General features: G+C 48.3%; 2 protein-coding genes across 3 annotated transcripts; one reads left to right on the forward strand and one right to left on the reverse strand.

Annotated features, from left to right (window-relative positions):
• Window positions 1–291: 291 nt before the first annotated feature.
• Window positions 292–6690, forward strand: LOC119365535 (receptor protein kinase-like protein ZAR1). Its single transcript, XM_037631174.1, has 2 exons — window positions 292–2258; window positions 5740–6690. Exons 1-2 carry the CDS (start codon window positions 707–709, stop codon window positions 6450–6452), a joined length of 2265 nt encoding a protein of 754 aa, XP_037487071.1. The 5' UTR covers window positions 292–706; the 3' UTR covers window positions 6453–6690.
• A 1140-nt stretch (window positions 6691–7830) lies between these two features.
• On the reverse strand, window positions 7831–14230 carry LOC119365536 (elongation factor 1-alpha-like). 2 transcript variants are annotated; one of them, XM_037631176.1, is made up of 11 exons: window positions 14051–14230; window positions 13570–13730; window positions 12587–12736; window positions 12351–12491; window positions 10429–10760; window positions 10196–10306; window positions 9609–10108; window positions 9229–9397; window positions 8539–8778; window positions 8335–8466; window positions 7831–8224 (listed from the first exon to the last, which is right to left on the reverse strand). In XM_037631176.1, the coding sequence occupies exons 2-11, from the start codon at window positions 13700–13702 to the stop codon at window positions 8090–8092; spliced, it is 2043 nt and encodes a 680-aa protein (XP_037487073.1). In that variant the 5' UTR covers window positions 13703–13730; window positions 14051–14230; the 3' UTR covers window positions 7831–8089. The 2 variants fall into 2 exon arrangements, with proteins under 2 accessions (XP_037487073.1, XP_037487072.1); XM_037631175.1 differs by having other exon boundaries at window positions 13570–13706; window positions 14051–14229.
• Window positions 14231–17192: the final 2962 nt, after the last annotated feature.

The following is a 17192-nucleotide window of genomic DNA, read 5'->3' on the forward strand; positions in this document are numbered from 1 at the left end:
GAGAAAAAGGACATTCGGACCGCCGAGCGAATTGATACAGCTCCGCCTTGGATGGCAAAACACGTCCGGACCGTGCAATCGAGACGGTTGCGGGCGGTTTGAAGGTCAGTGTTCGAGATGCCCTAACATAAGCAGATATTATTGGTTCTATATATTGTGAGATGCATATGGCAAACGGCAAGTGCACGAACAGAGCTGACTCACTCACTCACCTCACCAACCAGGCCACCTAAAGTCCATACCCACAGGAATGATTACCTGGCCGTCCTCCAGTCTTTGGCTCACCGCAACGTCCTTCATCGCACTCTACAGTCTAGCCACGAACCGCACATACACACAACTTTGCTTCCCTTGTACTCCCCTCCCCTGCACGTCTCTCTCTAGCTACAACGAGCTCCATTACCACATCTGGGGCCCTACCCACTCTAATGAAGACAGCCACCACTAACCATCTTTCCACACATAACCACTTCCTCACTAGCATAGCATGCCAACGAAAAGGAGAAGAATTCCATCAACACTAGCTCGCTCGCATGCACGCCTTCGAAATCCAAGGTGTCCACTCAATTCCAACTGCAGTGCTGCCGCAGATCTGTCGGTTTCTATAACCTCTAACCTCTGCTGCCGCACCTCTCTGTAGCCACTGACAGTCAGTGTTAGCCAGAGACACACGCTGACACAAACAATAGAAGAGTTTGTTTTGCTCATGAGGACAGTCCCGACCACGATTCTCCTCCTGCTGCTGCTCCTCGCATTGCCGCCGCCGGCGGCCGTGGCGCTCACCGACGACGGCCTCGCGCTGCTGGCCTTCAAGGCGGCCGTGACCGACGACCCGGCCTCGGTCCTCGCGAAGTGGTCCGAGTCGGACGCCGACCCGTGCCGGTGGCCTGGCGTCACCTGCGCCAACATCTCGTCGCAGCCGCGCGTAGTCGGCCTGGCCGTCGCCGGGAAGAACGTGGCCGGCTACATCCCCTCGGAGCTCGGCTCGCTGCTCTTCCTCCGCCGGCTCAACCTCCACGACAACCGCCTCACGGGCGGCATCCCGGCCGCTCTCTCCAACGCATCCTCGCTCCACTCCATCTTCCTCTACAACAACGCGCTCACCGGCAAGCTCCCGATGGCGCTCTGCGACCTCCCGAGGCTGCAGAACCTCGACGTGTCCAGGAACTCGCTCTCCGGCGAGCTGCCGCTCGACCTCCGGAATTGCCGGAGCTTGCAGCGTCTTATCGTCTCCAGAAACACCTTCTCTGGGGAGGTGCCCGCCGGTGTTTGGCCGGAGTTGTCCAGCCTGCAGCAGCTCGACCTCTCCTCCAATGCTTTCAACGGCTCCATCCCGCCGGACCTCGGCCAGCTCCCCAAGATCTCCGGCACGCTCAACCTCTCGCACAACCAGTTCTCCGGCATCGTGCCGCCGGAGCTCGGCCGCCTCCCGGCGACCGTCACCCTCGACCTCCGCTTCAACAACCTCTCCGGCGCCATCCCGCAGACGGGCTCCCTCGCCAGCCAGGGCCCCACCGCGTTCCTCAACAACCCCGCTCTCTGCGGCTTCCCGCTCCAAGTTGCCTGCCGAGCCGTCCCACCGCCGACGCAATCTCCGCCGCCACAGAACACCAGTTCATCAACAGCCTCCGCCTCTAACGACAGCCAGCATCAGCCAATTAAATCAAGCCTGATAGCGCTCATCTCCGTCGCCGACGCCGCCGGTGTCGCCCTCGTCGGCATCATCTTGGTGTACATATACTGGAAAGTCAAGGACCGGAGGGAAGGCCGCGGCGGCCGTGGGCGTGCAATCGCTGAAGACGACGACGATGATGATCGGAACAAGGGGCTGTGCGGCTGCATTTGGGGCCGCCGCGGCAGAGGCTGGGCGGACGGCTCGGATGGCTCGTCGGACGACGAGGAAGGAGGAGACGGCAAGTGCAGCGGCGCCGACGGGGAGCTTGTAGCGATCGACCGGGGATTCCGGATGGAGCTGGACGAGCTGCTCCGGTCATCTGCGTATGTGCTGGGGAAGGGAGGGAAGGGGATCGTGTACAAGGTGGTGGTGGGCAATGGCTCGACGCCGGTGGCCGTTCGGCGGCTGGGCGGCGGCGGTGGTGGCGCCGAGAGGTGCAAGGAGTTCAGGGCGGAGGCGCGGGCGATGGGGCGGGTGCGGCACCCCAACGTGGTGCGGCTGCGCGCTTACTACTGGTCACCGGACGAGAAGCTCGTCGTCACCGACTTCGTCGGCAACGGCAACCTCGCCACCGCGCTGCGTGGTAAGTAAAAGTAACACCGGTCAACTCTTTTTTTTTTAACAAACACCGGTCAACTCGCTTACTGCTCTTTCGCTTTGAACGAGACTTTTTACTGCTCCTGGTAGTATAACTTGAAGCCAAACTCGGGTAGAATAGTAAATCATCTTAATAGAGTGTGTGTTAAAGTACTCCTTTTATTTTTATGTTGCTTGAGTACGTATTAAATGCACGACAACAGCTTTGAAATGTGGTATATTCCCTCTGTAAAAATATAAGATCTTTTATATATCACTAATAATACAACCAATGATGACATGTGGCAAGAATTTCAGTGCACGGGAAGGGTCATAACTTTTGCCAAACAAGAAACATACAGTTAGGGTATGGTTCCTCCTTATTTAATCCATGACACATCATAAATTTCGACGTCTCCTACCCACCCATCCGCCACTCCTTACCCTCCTCTTCCGCCTCCCTACTCATCGTCGCCGGGCAAAGCTCGTGCGGCAGCAGCTGCGGCAGGGCATTTTCCTTCGCATGCAGCTAACGATGTCTACGCGTGGAAGGTCGAATCGATGTTTGCACATGGTCCACTAGCACCTCGGGCATGGATTTGGCGTGTGGCCGGAGCATGGATCAAGCGTAATCGCGTCGCACCTCGGCGTGTGGCCCCTCTCGGACGTCTCTAGGGGAACTCTGACGTCGGCAGTGGCGCTCGCATGGCGTGGTGGCTGGGACATGCGGATCCGACATACCCCGGTGTGTCGATCGATGAGGAGGGGGCAGGCGTGGGTTGGTGCAGCTCGCGGCGGCGATTCATGTCGAATCATGCGGGTCCGGTCCGGTGCACCGGACATCGGATCGGTCTCGTGGTGAGGTTGGGCAAGGCCTCATGCTCCTCTCCCCCATTGTTGCGGACAAGCCCTGCCAAAGCCAACTTTGGCTCTGTCATGGGCCGGATTGAGCATTGCATCTTAGTGGCACAAACGCAACCATCGGCAAGAAGGAGGTGCGGCAATGGTCGGAAGCAACGCGGTGGTGTCTTCCCTTCTCGTGATTTCTCCTTTGGCCTGCCTAATTCTATGTGAGCATTGCGATATAGAGATGGATGGCGATTATGGTGGCAGACATAGCTCCGGGGTGACAACGCGACAGTGTCAAAATCCCCATGTAGTCACCTTCTTGAAGGTGTTGGTTTTATTTGAGGGTTATAGCCCCTGGTCTGGTCTGACGTCTTGTTAGACCAATTAACATTGGCGTGCGAGCTCGATTTCTTCTTTAGGACGGTGTTTGAAGCTTTGTGGCCTATCCTCGGGAAAAAAAGACCCACTCTACCGCTATGTTAGACAGAATCAAACAAGCACTTAATATGTTACTCGCTCCGTACAAAAATATAAGAGCGTTCAGATCACTATTTTAGTGGTCCAAATGCTCTTATATTTCTTTACAAGAGTCAGTATTACACATAATTCACACGTGTTTTCCCACTCTTTTCCAAAGTCAAAAAATAACAGGAACGCCACTAAAGTCAAACTATAACCGGTTGGATTTGGATCAAATGTCTCAAAACTTGACTAGACCAACATATATAGGATAGAAACAAGTGTACGCATGGTTGGTAAAAAATCCCCGGCCGGGATCGGCTCTCGGTGGCAAACGAACCACCTGCCTGCCGTGCAACCGAGGCATCATCCCATCAACAGTTTCCTAACGGACGACGGACCGGTCAGGCGATTCGATCCACTGCAAGACAAGCGGCGAGAGCGAAAGCTTCCAAACACCGCACCGACCTGTCCCCCCGGACGGAGATGGACCACACTCTGCCATCCATGCCGGGCATCCGCTGTCGACCGGATGGATGGATGGTTCCAGTGACATGCAAAAAAAAAACATTTCTGCCTCATGCTCTCCAATGGCCCTGTTTGGATCATGGGGTTAGAGTTAGTTGGGGGCTCAAATAACCTAAAAGTATCTGAACATGAAGGGTTAGAGTGGGTTAGTTCCATCTAACCCAACTATTCCGGTGAAGAGGTGCTTACTTGGGTTAGAGTGGGTTAGAAAATAACTCTAACTGTGTTAGGGTATCCAAACAGGGCCAATGACAGCAGCGAGCTGTTGCTTTCTGCTTGAAAACTGAGGGAGTTGCTAGCGTAGCTTAAGAGCTAAGGGTCGCGCCATGAGCTGGGGCCGGCCACTGACTGAATATACTGCGCCAAAAACTACGTGTTGTTTATGGTGTACAGCACACTTTACAGTCCAATACCTCACAGGATCAAGTCATACTTCCATACTTTAAGGTATCCCCCATACGTGCACTTGCACAATACTGACAAACCAAAGAGGGAAAGAGCAAAAGAATGCCTTTACAGCATCCTGATTCCTGCTGGAAGGGCAAAAGGAGACCTTTTTAGGCCTGGAACCTTTGTCACTGTCACGGCCTAACAGAATGATCTTCTGGGGCTAATCTAACCCCGGAAAGTTTTCCACGCGACACTCGAGCCAAAAGCAGAGGTGATAATTGAGACCGCGGGGGCACGCCTTCCTCGGCGACGCGCATGCATGAGCATGATCAACGAGCGCTTTTGATTACCGGGTGATCGACGATGAGTGTAGTGCTGACTGCTGAGGCTGCTGTTGATGCTGCCTTTCTATGTGGCTTTCGTGCCTTGATAGGACAAAAGCTTGACAACTTTGTGAGGACGCCATAATAAGTGGTGCGTGCAGGCAGCAACGGTTGGTTTGTGTGTTGTCAGAGGCCATGTGAAGGCAGGCAGCAACAATTAGTACCATTGTCAAGTGAATGACAAATCAGGCACAACGTGGGCAATTAATGCTCACTGCACAAGTCCCTCATATGCAGTGTCCGTGGACAGTGCCATGGCTGCTCCTGCCCGTGGGAAGCACCAGCATCTCAGGGGCCAACCACAGACGGACGCCCTCAACTGTCTGCAGACGTGTCGTCCGAAATGTACGGTGTTTCTGCGTGGACAACCGACCCTCTAAGGCTATAGTTCCGGAAAAAATTATCTTAATTCAAATAGTTCAAACTTAAAATTTGGACTAGTTTGACATAGTACATGCAAATTTGATGAAATTTAACTAGTTTGATATATATTACTCAAAATTAACCTAAACCAAACTAACTTAAACAACACTAAGTAGCGGACGGTGACCTTGTACGCATGGCCTCCGAGACCGGCCAGACCGGCGGCGGCGGGGTCACGGTGGTTGCGGAAGCCGCTGCGACATTCATTGCTGACCACGGCATTGCGCTCGTATCGCAGCCGTCGTGCCTCGCCCACCTTGCACCGCCTGCCCGGTGAAACTGGTAAAGGCATAGTTTTGTACTTGCTCTGGTGATGTGGACACGCCACTCTCCTAATTAAATGGCCATTAATTCTGTCTGTAGCATTTTTGTTTCTTACTCAGAATCAATGCCATCAATTCTGGTTACCAATATACACATGCATGCTAACTTTTAATTACCGCGTCGACGGTGCAGGTCGCAGCGGTGAACCTGTGCTGTCGTGGTCGGCGCGGCTGAAGATCGCCAAGGGCGCGGCGCGCGGCCTGGCGTACCTCCACGAGTGCAGCAGCACCCGGCGGTTCGTCCACGCCGAGGTCAAGCCGTCCAACATCCTCCTGGACGCCGACTTCACCCCCCGCGTCGCCGACTTCGGCCTCGTCCGCCTGCTCGCCATCGCCGGCTGCGGCCCCGACGGCGCGCTGCCGTCCTCCGGCGGCAGCCTCCTCGGCGGCGCCATCCCCTACACGAAGCCGCCGGCGCCGGCGCACGCGAGCGGCTACCGGGCGCCCGAGGCGCGCGCGCCGGGGGCGCGGCCGACGCAGAAGTGGGACGTGTTCTCCTTCGGGGTGATCCTGCTGGAGCTGCTGACGGGGCGGGGCCTGGCGGACCACGCGTCGCCGTCGACGTCCGCGTCCTTCTCGGGACAGTCCACGACGACGACGGACCGGTCCGGGAGCGCGGAGCACGAGGCGGTGCCGGAGGTGGTGCGGTGGGTGCGGCGCGGGTTCGAGGACGCGCGGCCGGTGGCGGAGATGGTGGACCCGGCGCTGCTGCGGGAGGCGCCGACGCTGCCCAAGAAGGAGATTGTCGCCGCGTTCCACGTCGCGCTGGCGTGCACCGAGGCCGACCCGGAGCTCCGGCCCAAGATGAAGACCGTCGCCGACAGCCTCGATAAGATCGGGTCGTGAGAGCGGATGCAACACGGGCCGCCATTGGCTTACGCTGCCACGTTATGTGTTCGTGACAAAGCTCGTCGGAGAAGTCTTCTTTTCTTTCCTTCCTCTCTCGCTCTCAAGCTCTTCATATTCTTTTTTATTTATTTTGTAATTGGGGGTTTCTTGGCTATTTGTTCCGACAAAACTAACGATTTGTGATCATACAACAGCATATATAGAAGTGTACTTTTCCACGTCCATTCCATAGAAACTGTGTTTGCAACTTTGCATGCATACCACATATATTTCATTAGAAAACCGGGTTATAAAGAGTACACACAATGTCACTATAAGAGACATAGATATATATCTTGCAATATTGCATCAAAGACCGCACAAGAAGTATACTAGAATTTCACTCTGGCAGAATCTTGAGCCACGCTGAAAGGTTGTCCGCCATCATCTTCAACAGTCACAGAGGCAACACTGAAAAAGAGGGGATTTGCCATCATACCCATATCTAGAGGAACACCTTCGCATATAAGGATGCTTTTCGGGCCGATGAACCGAATCGCTGCAAGCGGCAAAACCGAGGCTTTTTGGCACGTCGGCCAGGGTTCTTCCTCATGTCCGCTAGATCTTAGCACCGTCAACTTCATCCAACGTGGTCGAAGAAGAGGAACGTCGTTGTTTGCCGCCATCCACGCACCCTAATGCAAGACACCAAACACAACCGCAACAGTCGACGCCAATGCCACCCGGGAGAGTGTCGTGCGTCGACCATCAGACACAAATCTCACCAGATCTGGAGACGAGCAAGAAAACCAAGCCACCTGCTCCTCGGTGCCACCCATTAGAACTCCATCGAGATGAAAGAAGAGCAGAAGTAGATTATTCCGACGCGGCCGTCTTCACCATTGATGTAGCACCTCTCTGACCATTTTTATTTTTTTTGCCTATCCTATCTTCCTACTGAAAAGAAACTGTCGGGGTCCCCGCCTGCTAGAGCGATACACGGAGAGGACAAGGACCCATGGCGCCGAGAGAAGGCAGAAGATCGCCTCCCGATCACCTCTCTGGAGCGATTTCCCGGAGTTGGCTGGAGCATACTACCTCCCCTGCCTAGACGCCACCGAGCTCCCTCGACAAATCTCAATCTCTGGACTCCGGGTCCATGTTGGTTGAATAAGCCCGCGCTGGCAAAGATGAAAGTTTGATTTTAGCTTAGAGGTTTGTGAAAAATTAGCTAAAGGTGAACGAGGGTACGTGTGGAGGTTTGTGAAATTTAGGTAGGACTTTGCCAGAGAGGTGAACGAGGGCATATATATGACTGATTCACCCTTTCTTCTAACAGCACAGGTTAATTGCCACATCACCCATTCAGAAATGTAACAGGCTAACTTCTGCCCCAAAAAAAAAGTTACGCATTCCCCAGCTTAATTAAAACTAACTCAGCATTCAAGGTATACAAGTCATTCACAGATGTGAACATTTTTACAAGGCATAACTCATCACTAATGCACAACAGCAATGGCGACAAGCAAACAGAGAACAAAACTTGCCAGCGCCGGTATTACAGTACCAATTGGTAGCGACTAGCGAGTCAATTGCTAGGTACTGATCTTGCAAAATGCAGCAACTCGGTCCAGGTTTTGGACGACAGGGGTCTTCTAGTGCTGATCCTGCCTCATTATCTTAGTCACTATACCGACAGCGATCGTGCTCCCAGACGACCTTAAGAATGCCCTTCCAAGAGCTCGGCATTTCGAGAATTCCTCGACACAGACCGCTTGATCTAGCGTAACCTGACAAAAGGCAACAATGTTACAAGAATGCAAACAGTTTTCACAACATTCACAAGGTATATAACTTCACAAAAGCTAGCTGTTCACAAGGACTAGTACTCGTCGAGTACCTGCACAACAGCATTCTGCTTTGATTTAAGAAACCGCGGTGCTGTTTTACTTGGCTTGCCTGTCTTGTCAAGCAACGCCACGATTTTCGTTACTCTTGCAGCTTCCTTCACATGATGTATGTGAAACTCCACCTAGGTCAACAAAATTGATATGATTACACTGGAGAAGCTAAACATGGCTTTGGTTATATGACTTGTCTTTACCTGATAACCAATGAGAATTGGGATGGTGATGTCCAACACTCGAATCTTAAGCTCCAAGTAGTTGGCTACAGGCACCGGGAAACCAGGGTGACAAAGAACCCCGCCAGGTATTATTCGACTACCATCAATTCCCTGTAAAATAACTGCTACATTGTCACCAGCTCTCGCTATGCTGCATGAACTAGAGTCTCGTTCAATGGTTTTCACTGTCGCCACTTCCTCACAAGGTAAAACCAAGACCTGCACAAGGTAAAGATCCAAGCAATAAGGAGAAATATAATTGCACATGCATGTCTCCAAAAAGAATTGTTTATCCAATCCAAACTATCTATCAAGGGAAAGTAAGATCAATAGTTGGCCCTATTGCTCTGTTCTGGTAAGGATTTCTGTATTGGAAACATAGGCATCCTGCTCTAGTTTCAGTTCAGTCATAAACCTATTGCCTGGGAAATATTGTCAAGATCATTGTAGCACTAAATCATTCAACTAAGTTATCAAGCAAAGAAGAATGGAACATAATTTTGCCATGACAAATTCTCACATCATGCTATTGCTGAAAGATTGGCATGTCACTAGCAAGATCATGCTCTAAATAGAATTGAATTAATCTACTCTCATTATAGCAACCGGTCTCAATGCAATACAGGAATAATGGTAGCTTCTGAAGAGAGAAGTTTGTGAGGAATCTACCTTTGAACCATTTCGAATAGCACCAGTTTCTAATTTTCCAAAAGCTGCCAGTTGTCCTGTCGACTGAGATTTGATAACATCACATATAGGAAGAATGAGGGGCTTTGAAACATCCCGAGAAGGAAGCTGCAAGGAATCTATAGCATCCAAGAGACACGACCCTTGATACCTGAAAGGATATATCCATTCAAGATTCAAATTGTGAGAAAAACAGCAAAAGTTTGCCAAGATTAGATATGTCCACAGATCAACACTCTCAAAGTTGGCACATAAAACCAAACATTTAACTAGAGAGAGGCTACAACATCCGCTGCACTGGAGAAATTCACCCTAAAGTGGTAAATCAAAAAGAAACAAAGTTCACATGAAACAGAGCTTACCAGGAGGTAAAACGAGCATCTGAAGGAGATTTAATCAAATTCTGGTTCTCTACAGCACTAAGAGGAATCCAGGTAACAGCTGAATCCCGGAAGTTGCATGACCGCAGAAAACTACCAAGTCGTACCTTGATGAACTCCAACCTATCTTTTGAGTACCCAATAGCATCCATCTTGTTGACTGCAACAATAAGTTGCTCAACACCAAAGCTTCTAATAAGCTGAGCATGCTCCTTTGTCTGCCCAACACTTTTCCCTCCTTCCCCATCCATACCAGATTCAAAAGAACCAGTTGATGCATCAACCACAAGAATAGCTGCATCAGCCTGTGTTGCACCAGATATCAAATTTGGCACGAAATCTTTGTGGCCAGGAGAGTCAAGCAAAACTACACGGTATTTCTTGGTCTCCAAATAGGCGACAGCCACTGTCATTGTGACACCTCTTGCTCTTTCTTCAGTACTCTCATCCATGGCCCATGCATAAGCAAATGACCCCTTTCCCTGGACAAACAAATGGCAGCACACAAACAGTCAGATTTGTGCGCCAAAATGAATTGGGGGACTGACACAAAGGCAGTAGCAACTTACTTTTTCCTTAGCCTCCTTCTCATTTTTGTGCATATCTCTTTTCGACATCTTCCCTAATAGGTGTAGCAATCTCCCAGAGAGTGTTGACTTGCCAGAATCAACATGACCCACCTATCAAAATTGTTTAGAGACAAGTACATCTTAGACAAAGCAAAATCTCTTTTAGAAGAGGAAATGTAAAAAGAGTAGGTTCCATATTTAAAAGTCACAGCAAAAGATGAGTAGTGACATACTATTGCAAGGTTTAGTTGGCTCAGCACCCCGGACTCCTGATCAGCTAGCATCCACCCCTCAGGCTTATACTCTTCAGGTAAAGGCTGTGCAACATTGACATTATTCCTTTCGATACTTAGCTGGCTTATGTCAGAAGAAAGTGTCTCCATGGAACCCTTATTCTGAGCAGAACTGCTAGCCCTAATACTACCCTGGTCCTCCTTTAGCTGAAAATGATCAGCAATCAATTGAGGTGTCCTCTCGATAGGCACATTATTGTCAGAGATTACCGGTTGTTTCTTTTTTCCAGTGCTTGATGAGCTACCAACAGACGCCAACTGTGTGGAATTGACTGTTGAGACACAAATAATTAATAATTAAGGAATGCAAAAAATAACTCTAACAGCAAAGAAAGGACAGAGTTCACAATAGGTAATAGTATGTACAGCACTGCAACCTTAGTTCATCAATTCACCCTTAACAATAGAACTAACTTGATTCAGAAGGGATGTCAACAAAGTTATTGACTTCCAACAAGTCCAACCATTGAACCACTTTTAATATGCATATGCTGTGACAGTGCTTCGCATCCAATCTTTACCTAATAATAAGCAAATTGGGTTTCTTTCGTCCGTCGTGGCATTTTTCAGAAAAGTCCCTCTATTTCAGAGAATTCAACCCGCAGTCCTATTTTAAGTTAAAACGAATCGTTTTTTTTCATATTTTACACAAAAGTCCCTGTGTTTTGTTGAAATCAACCCACAGTCCGGATTTAAGTCACATCCGAACCGTTATTTTACATTTTTCGAAAATCCCCCTGATGTTTTAGGTAATTCATCCGTGGATCATATTTAAGTCAAACAATATTTTTTTAAATCATCCATATCTTTTAAACCGTAACTCTGATTTGAACATGTTATATATGAAATTTGATTAGAAAAATATGTAGAATATGAATATGAGATTATTTTCACATGTTAAGTATTTTTAAATATTATTTTGAAATATATTTAAGTCAAATAAATGATTTTCTAAATTATCCGTATCTTTTAAACCGTAACTTCGATTTTAACATATTATATATGAAATTTTATTAGAAAAATATGTGGAATCTAAATATGATGTTAATTTTACCTGTTAAATATTTTTAAAATATCGTTTTGGGAGCAAACTTATAATTTATAGCGTAAGATCGGTTTTCCTTTCGTACCGGCGGCGACCCGGATTGCAAATAAATACCTCACTATAACAATATAGGGAAAAGAAAACATCAACATGCATACCTCTGAAAAATGTCGCAGGGGAAAACAACAGATTTCTCATCGCGAGAGTGAGAGAAAGCGAGAGAGAGAGGGAGGGGGAGGAGAGAGACGCCTTAGGATTAAACATATTCAAACATGTTTTTTTTTGTTTTGTGTGAACACCGAGGCCATCGCCGGCGAGGGTGAGAAGGAGGATAAGCGGCAACACAAATATGATGCCTCGCAAAAATAAAGGAGATGGACTTATTGTGGTCTTGAGTGATGGTTGTTGTTGGGTTAAGAGTGTGTGTTATGTTTTCTCTCCCGTTGCAACGCACGGGCTCTTTTGCTAGTTTTATTTATAGATGGTCCAATGCTGCTAAACATATTACCAAAGAAACTTATTGAAAGGGACTGTGCTTATACTGAACTGCAAAGGAAGTAAAGAGTTCACAAGCGAACCAGAATACTAAAATATCGGTGCATATAGAGAATAATAGATCAAAGCCATGTTTTCAACACATAACATAAGCAGATTGGTTATACTGTGAGATGTCGAATTAGCATTTTTCCTTTCTTTCCTCTTTTCATATTTATTGGGTTCATGATGAAGGACAAACTTGAAGGAACAAAAGAGCAGGGCTCTTAGTTAAACATAAACATAAATTCACGAAACCAATTTCAATATTTACCAATAATACCTTTATCATGAGATGTGCTAGCATACTTTCTCTCAGAATCACCGTCAAAGTTTGTAATAGAAGTCTTCACTGGCATCTTGGTAGAATCAGAGTTTGACAGAGCAGATGTCCCAGAATTGTTTGATATTCCATTGACAGATTCTGCTAGTTGCAACAAGAGCATATAAGATTACATTACAATCCTTGTGTATATGCCAATAATCAGAATTGTTCAGACATGTGTGAGACTCAAATACCTTTGATCGAAACATCCTTGCCAGATTTGACGAAAGATTCCCGGAAAACCCCACACATCTCACAGTATACCATAGTTTCATGATTATCGAATGTGCACATGGAGCACTTCCAAAGCACAGGCACTGTATTTGAAGACTTCTTCGATGATTCTATACAAGAGAGTGGCAACATAATATGAGACCAAGGAGACAAACTACAGGCACTTAAAACTAATCAAGAGACTAACAGAGTAATGCCTAAAGAAACTACATATTCCACTAAGGTGCAAAAGCATCCAAAGGTGTATGGCCATAAGAACTATATTAGAAGCTTAGAATAATTGAAATTGTATGATGGATACACCCCAATATTCAACAAATAACCAGCAAGAAAAAATGGCTAATTCCAACCGACAACCTGCTAAATTACGAGTTTTAACAACATTTTAATTTGCGTATTTTGTGAGTAAGTTTTGACTGCTAGACTGGATGGACGAAACTATTTGACTTAGTCAAAAAAATCATATAGACAACAATGCCTTCCAGAAGAAGATGGACACTTCAAAGGTAATAAGACATTATTTCACATGTGCATCCGCGGTGCAAACAGACACGTGCACATGCATTTAACATTAATAGATGGGCTAAACAGGCAGCAGAAATCAATGTGAGAGCAGGGAATCATTAATTAATGATAAGCTTTGTCGCCATCCCGATTTGTTTAACAATGGTGTTGGGGAGCTTTATATAAAGTATGTGGAATTATGTTGGTCATACCGAGACTATAAATGCGGTAGCAAGCATAACGGAAAACCAACGTGTAACATGAACATTACAAATGTACAACAGTAGCCGCCAGACAACTTAAAATGCTGCAATTGCGGAGTTTGATCTGATATGATATTGCAACTACAAATCTACAAACCAACTAAAACTACTTCCTACTTATAACCGATGTAGTCAAACCGATACGCAAACAGAAGCTTGCACACACGGCCACTTACCTTTCTCATTCACAGGGGGCTTAACATCGGCATGTCCAGTCTCATCATAATCATCATCATAGTAATCCTCATAATCCTCATAATCAGCGTAGTCGTCGTCGTAGTCGGGCCCGGAGACAACCTTGCGAGGCATTGTCCTGGCAAAGCACGAAAGACGGACCCTGTTAGCATACACAACGAGCAGTCAAGCAAAATCGAACCCTAGTTATGGCACTCCCCACTCGCGAACCCTAAATCGCATCTGGCACAAATCAGCACTGGTCAGTGCTGAGTAGCAGAACAGCACACTACACGCAAGGTGCCCCGAAACCCGCAGCGCGCCGAACCCCGCGACGGCGCCCGAAGCGCGAGCGCACGGGCGGAGGTGTCGCTCCAGGAACCAATCGCACGCTCAATCAATCGAGGAACCCTAAAACTAAAAGGCGCTGGAAATACACGGCAAAAAAAAGGGGCGGGGGCAATGGGGAACGGGTGATTTTACCTGGATGTGAGCTAGACGTCCTCGGCGTTCGACTTCGAAGATGCTGCGCTCTGCCTCCCCCTCTCGCTCGCCTCCCCCTCCCGTCTCTGGATTCTCGGGGAAGAGTCGAGGAGGCGCGGCCGCGGCGTGAGTGGAGTAGAAACTGAACCGGACAGAGCAGGGCCAGGGGAAGGGCGGCGGGGCCGCGGGGGTTACAGTAGAAGGGAAGCTCCGCGTGGGCAACCAGGTCGCGTCTATCGTATTCGTATCGTATCGGGTTAGAAACGGAAACGACCGGACCGGACCGGAAAGGTTTGCGTTGGACCCGGTCCGACTAGAACCCGTTTCCGAACAGAAAACCCCCAACTCGAACCGTGTGCCGCCCTTGAAAAAACATATGCCTAAAACTATTATGGCCGTCTCCTCCGCTGCCTCCATGCGCCGCCCTTGGCTGCTCACCCTCGCCGTCCTCCTCCCGATACTCCTCTGCTCCCGGCCGGCGACGGCGCATCCGCAAGGCACGTCCTGCAGACCCCGAGCCGTCATCGACCCGTGGCCCGACTCATACTGGCCAGGGCCAACACGATCGTCGACTAGGCGGCAGCGGGCGGCTACACGTACACCCGCGCCATGCTACACCTCGTGCCCCTGCAGGGTGTCAATGGAAGAAGTGGGGTCGTCGGTGACGTGACGAGGCGGTGTTACGACCGGGAGCTCGACGTGTTCGAGGAGTAGTTGCAGTTGTGCAGGGTCGACGACGTTGATGTTTCCCAGCTTTTGGTCGTGTTGCGGCGCACTGATATTGTGTCGTGCGGGTTGGAGTCTCATTGTTTTTTGTTGCATTCCTCCATGTGTCCGCAAGTTCTAGCCAGTGAGTGAATCAACCTGTAGTTGGATAGTTAGGAAGATAGTGACATCCCCTACCCACCAGAGTTCAAGTCTCAAACATTGGTGTTTGCATTTTTCTGGATTTATTTCAGGTCTTTCGACGATGTGCGTTCAGTGTGAGGAGACGTTCGCGTTGACTACGAAGGCATCTATGGCGACTTCGTCAATCTTAAGATGATGTGTCGACTCAGTCTCTCGAAGGTGCTCGGGGCTAGGTCGTGCGTGCGTGCATTTATAGGGATGGGGTACGTGTGTATGTATGAGCGTCTGTGGTTGTACAGTGTTAAAAAAGGTCCCGACCAATGCTGCAGTCTCGGTGCTTTATATATTATGGTACTTGTTTACAGGTGTTAGAGCATTTACAACCAGAATTGCCTAATTCAGTCCGCGGACGTGTGTACACGTTTCCGCCGACAGTGACCGAACATCAAATAATGCATTTTGCAATCATAATCCCTACTTTGAAAACATCAAATACATGCAAACACATGCACGTTGATTATTTTGGCCAAACATAGTTCAGTGCACATAAATACAAATTATTCATACTTAAGAATACATGATTCAAACATAGTTCAAACTGAAATATTGTTCCTAGTGCATAATTGATAAGTTAAATGCAAAATTCACTGCAGCATGGACCCACATATACTCCACAAGATCATTTAGAAGTTGCATATGCACATGTTGATCTTGTGGGTGTGTATTCGTCTCCAGAAATTTGGCATGCTCTGCATCTTGTTCCGGGAGACGAGCCTGAACATCGGGCTTGTCGAAATCATGCGTGTGGGCTGCCCCTTCACCCTCATCATTGTCAATCATGTTGTGCAAGATCACATAACATGTCATGAGTTATCAAAATGTCTTTGCTTCCCACGTCATTGCAACTTCACGAACAATACCCCAACGAGCTTGGAGCACTCCAAATGCCTCCACATCCTTCCTAGCTGCCTCTTAACATGTTGTGAAGTGGCTTTTTTGTTTCTGTGTGGATCGGATATGATCTTGACAAACGCCATCCACTAAGGATAGATAGCATCAGCAAGGCAGTACACCATGTTGTACTTGTGCCCGTTGATGGTGCAGTTGCATGATGGAGCTGAAGGAAATATGCCCTAGAGGCAATAATAAAATTATTTTTTATTTCCTCATATCATGATAAATGTTTATTATTCATGCTAGAATTGTATTAACCGGAAACATGATACATGTGTGAATACATAGACAAACATATAGTCACTAGTATGCCTCTACTTGACTAGCTCATTAATCAAAGATGGTTATGTTTCCTAACCATAGACATGTGTTGTCATTTGATTAATGGGATCACATCATTAGAAGAATGATGTGATTGACATGACCCATTCTGTTAGCCTAGCACTTGATCGTTTAGTATATTGCTATTGCTTTCTTCATGACTTATACATGTTCCTATAACTATGAGAAATATGCAACTCCCGTTTACTAGAGGAACACTTTGGGTACTACCAAACGTCACAACGTAACTGGGTGATTATAAAGGAGTACTACAGGTGTCTCCGAAGGTACATGTTGAGTTGGCGTATTTCGAGATTAGGTTTTGTCACTCCAATTATCGGAGAGGTATCTCTGGGCCCTCTCGGTAATGCACATCTTTATAAGCCTTGCAAGCAATGTCACCAAATGAGTTGGTTGCGGAATGATGCATTACGGAACGAGTAAAGAGACTTGCCGGTAACGAGATTGAACTAGGTATTGGATACCGACGATCAAATCTCGGGCAAGTAACATACCGATGACAAAGGGAACAACGTATGTTGTTATGCGGTTTGACCGATAAAGATCTTCGTAGAATATGTAGGAACCAATATGGGCATCCAGGTTCCGCTATTGGTTATTGACCGAGAATAGTTCTAGGTCATGTCTACATAGTTCTCGAACCCGTAGGGTCCGCACGCTTAACGTTACGATGACAGTTTTATTATGAGTTTATAAGTTTTGATGTACCGAAGTTTGTTCGGAGTCCTGGATGTGATCACGAACATGACGAGGAGTCTCGAAATGGTCGAGACATAAAGATTGATATATTGGACGACTATATTCGGACGCCGGAAATGTTCCGGGTGATTTCGGAGAAAACCGGAGTGCCGGAGGGTTACCGGAACCCCCCCCCCCCCGGAGAGTTAATGGGCCACATGGGCCTTGGTGGGAAGAGAGAGGGGCGGCCAGGGAGGGCCGCGCGCCCCCTCTCCCTCTGGTCCGAATTGGACTAGGAGGGGGGGCGGCGCCCCCCTCT

Source organism: Triticum dicoccoides, chromosome 2B (assembly GCF_002162155.2).
Source record: "Triticum dicoccoides isolate Atlit2015 ecotype Zavitan chromosome 2B, WEW_v2.0, whole genome shotgun sequence".
In the NCBI taxonomy this organism is placed as follows: Eukaryota; Viridiplantae; Streptophyta; class Magnoliopsida; order Poales; family Poaceae; genus Triticum; species Triticum dicoccoides.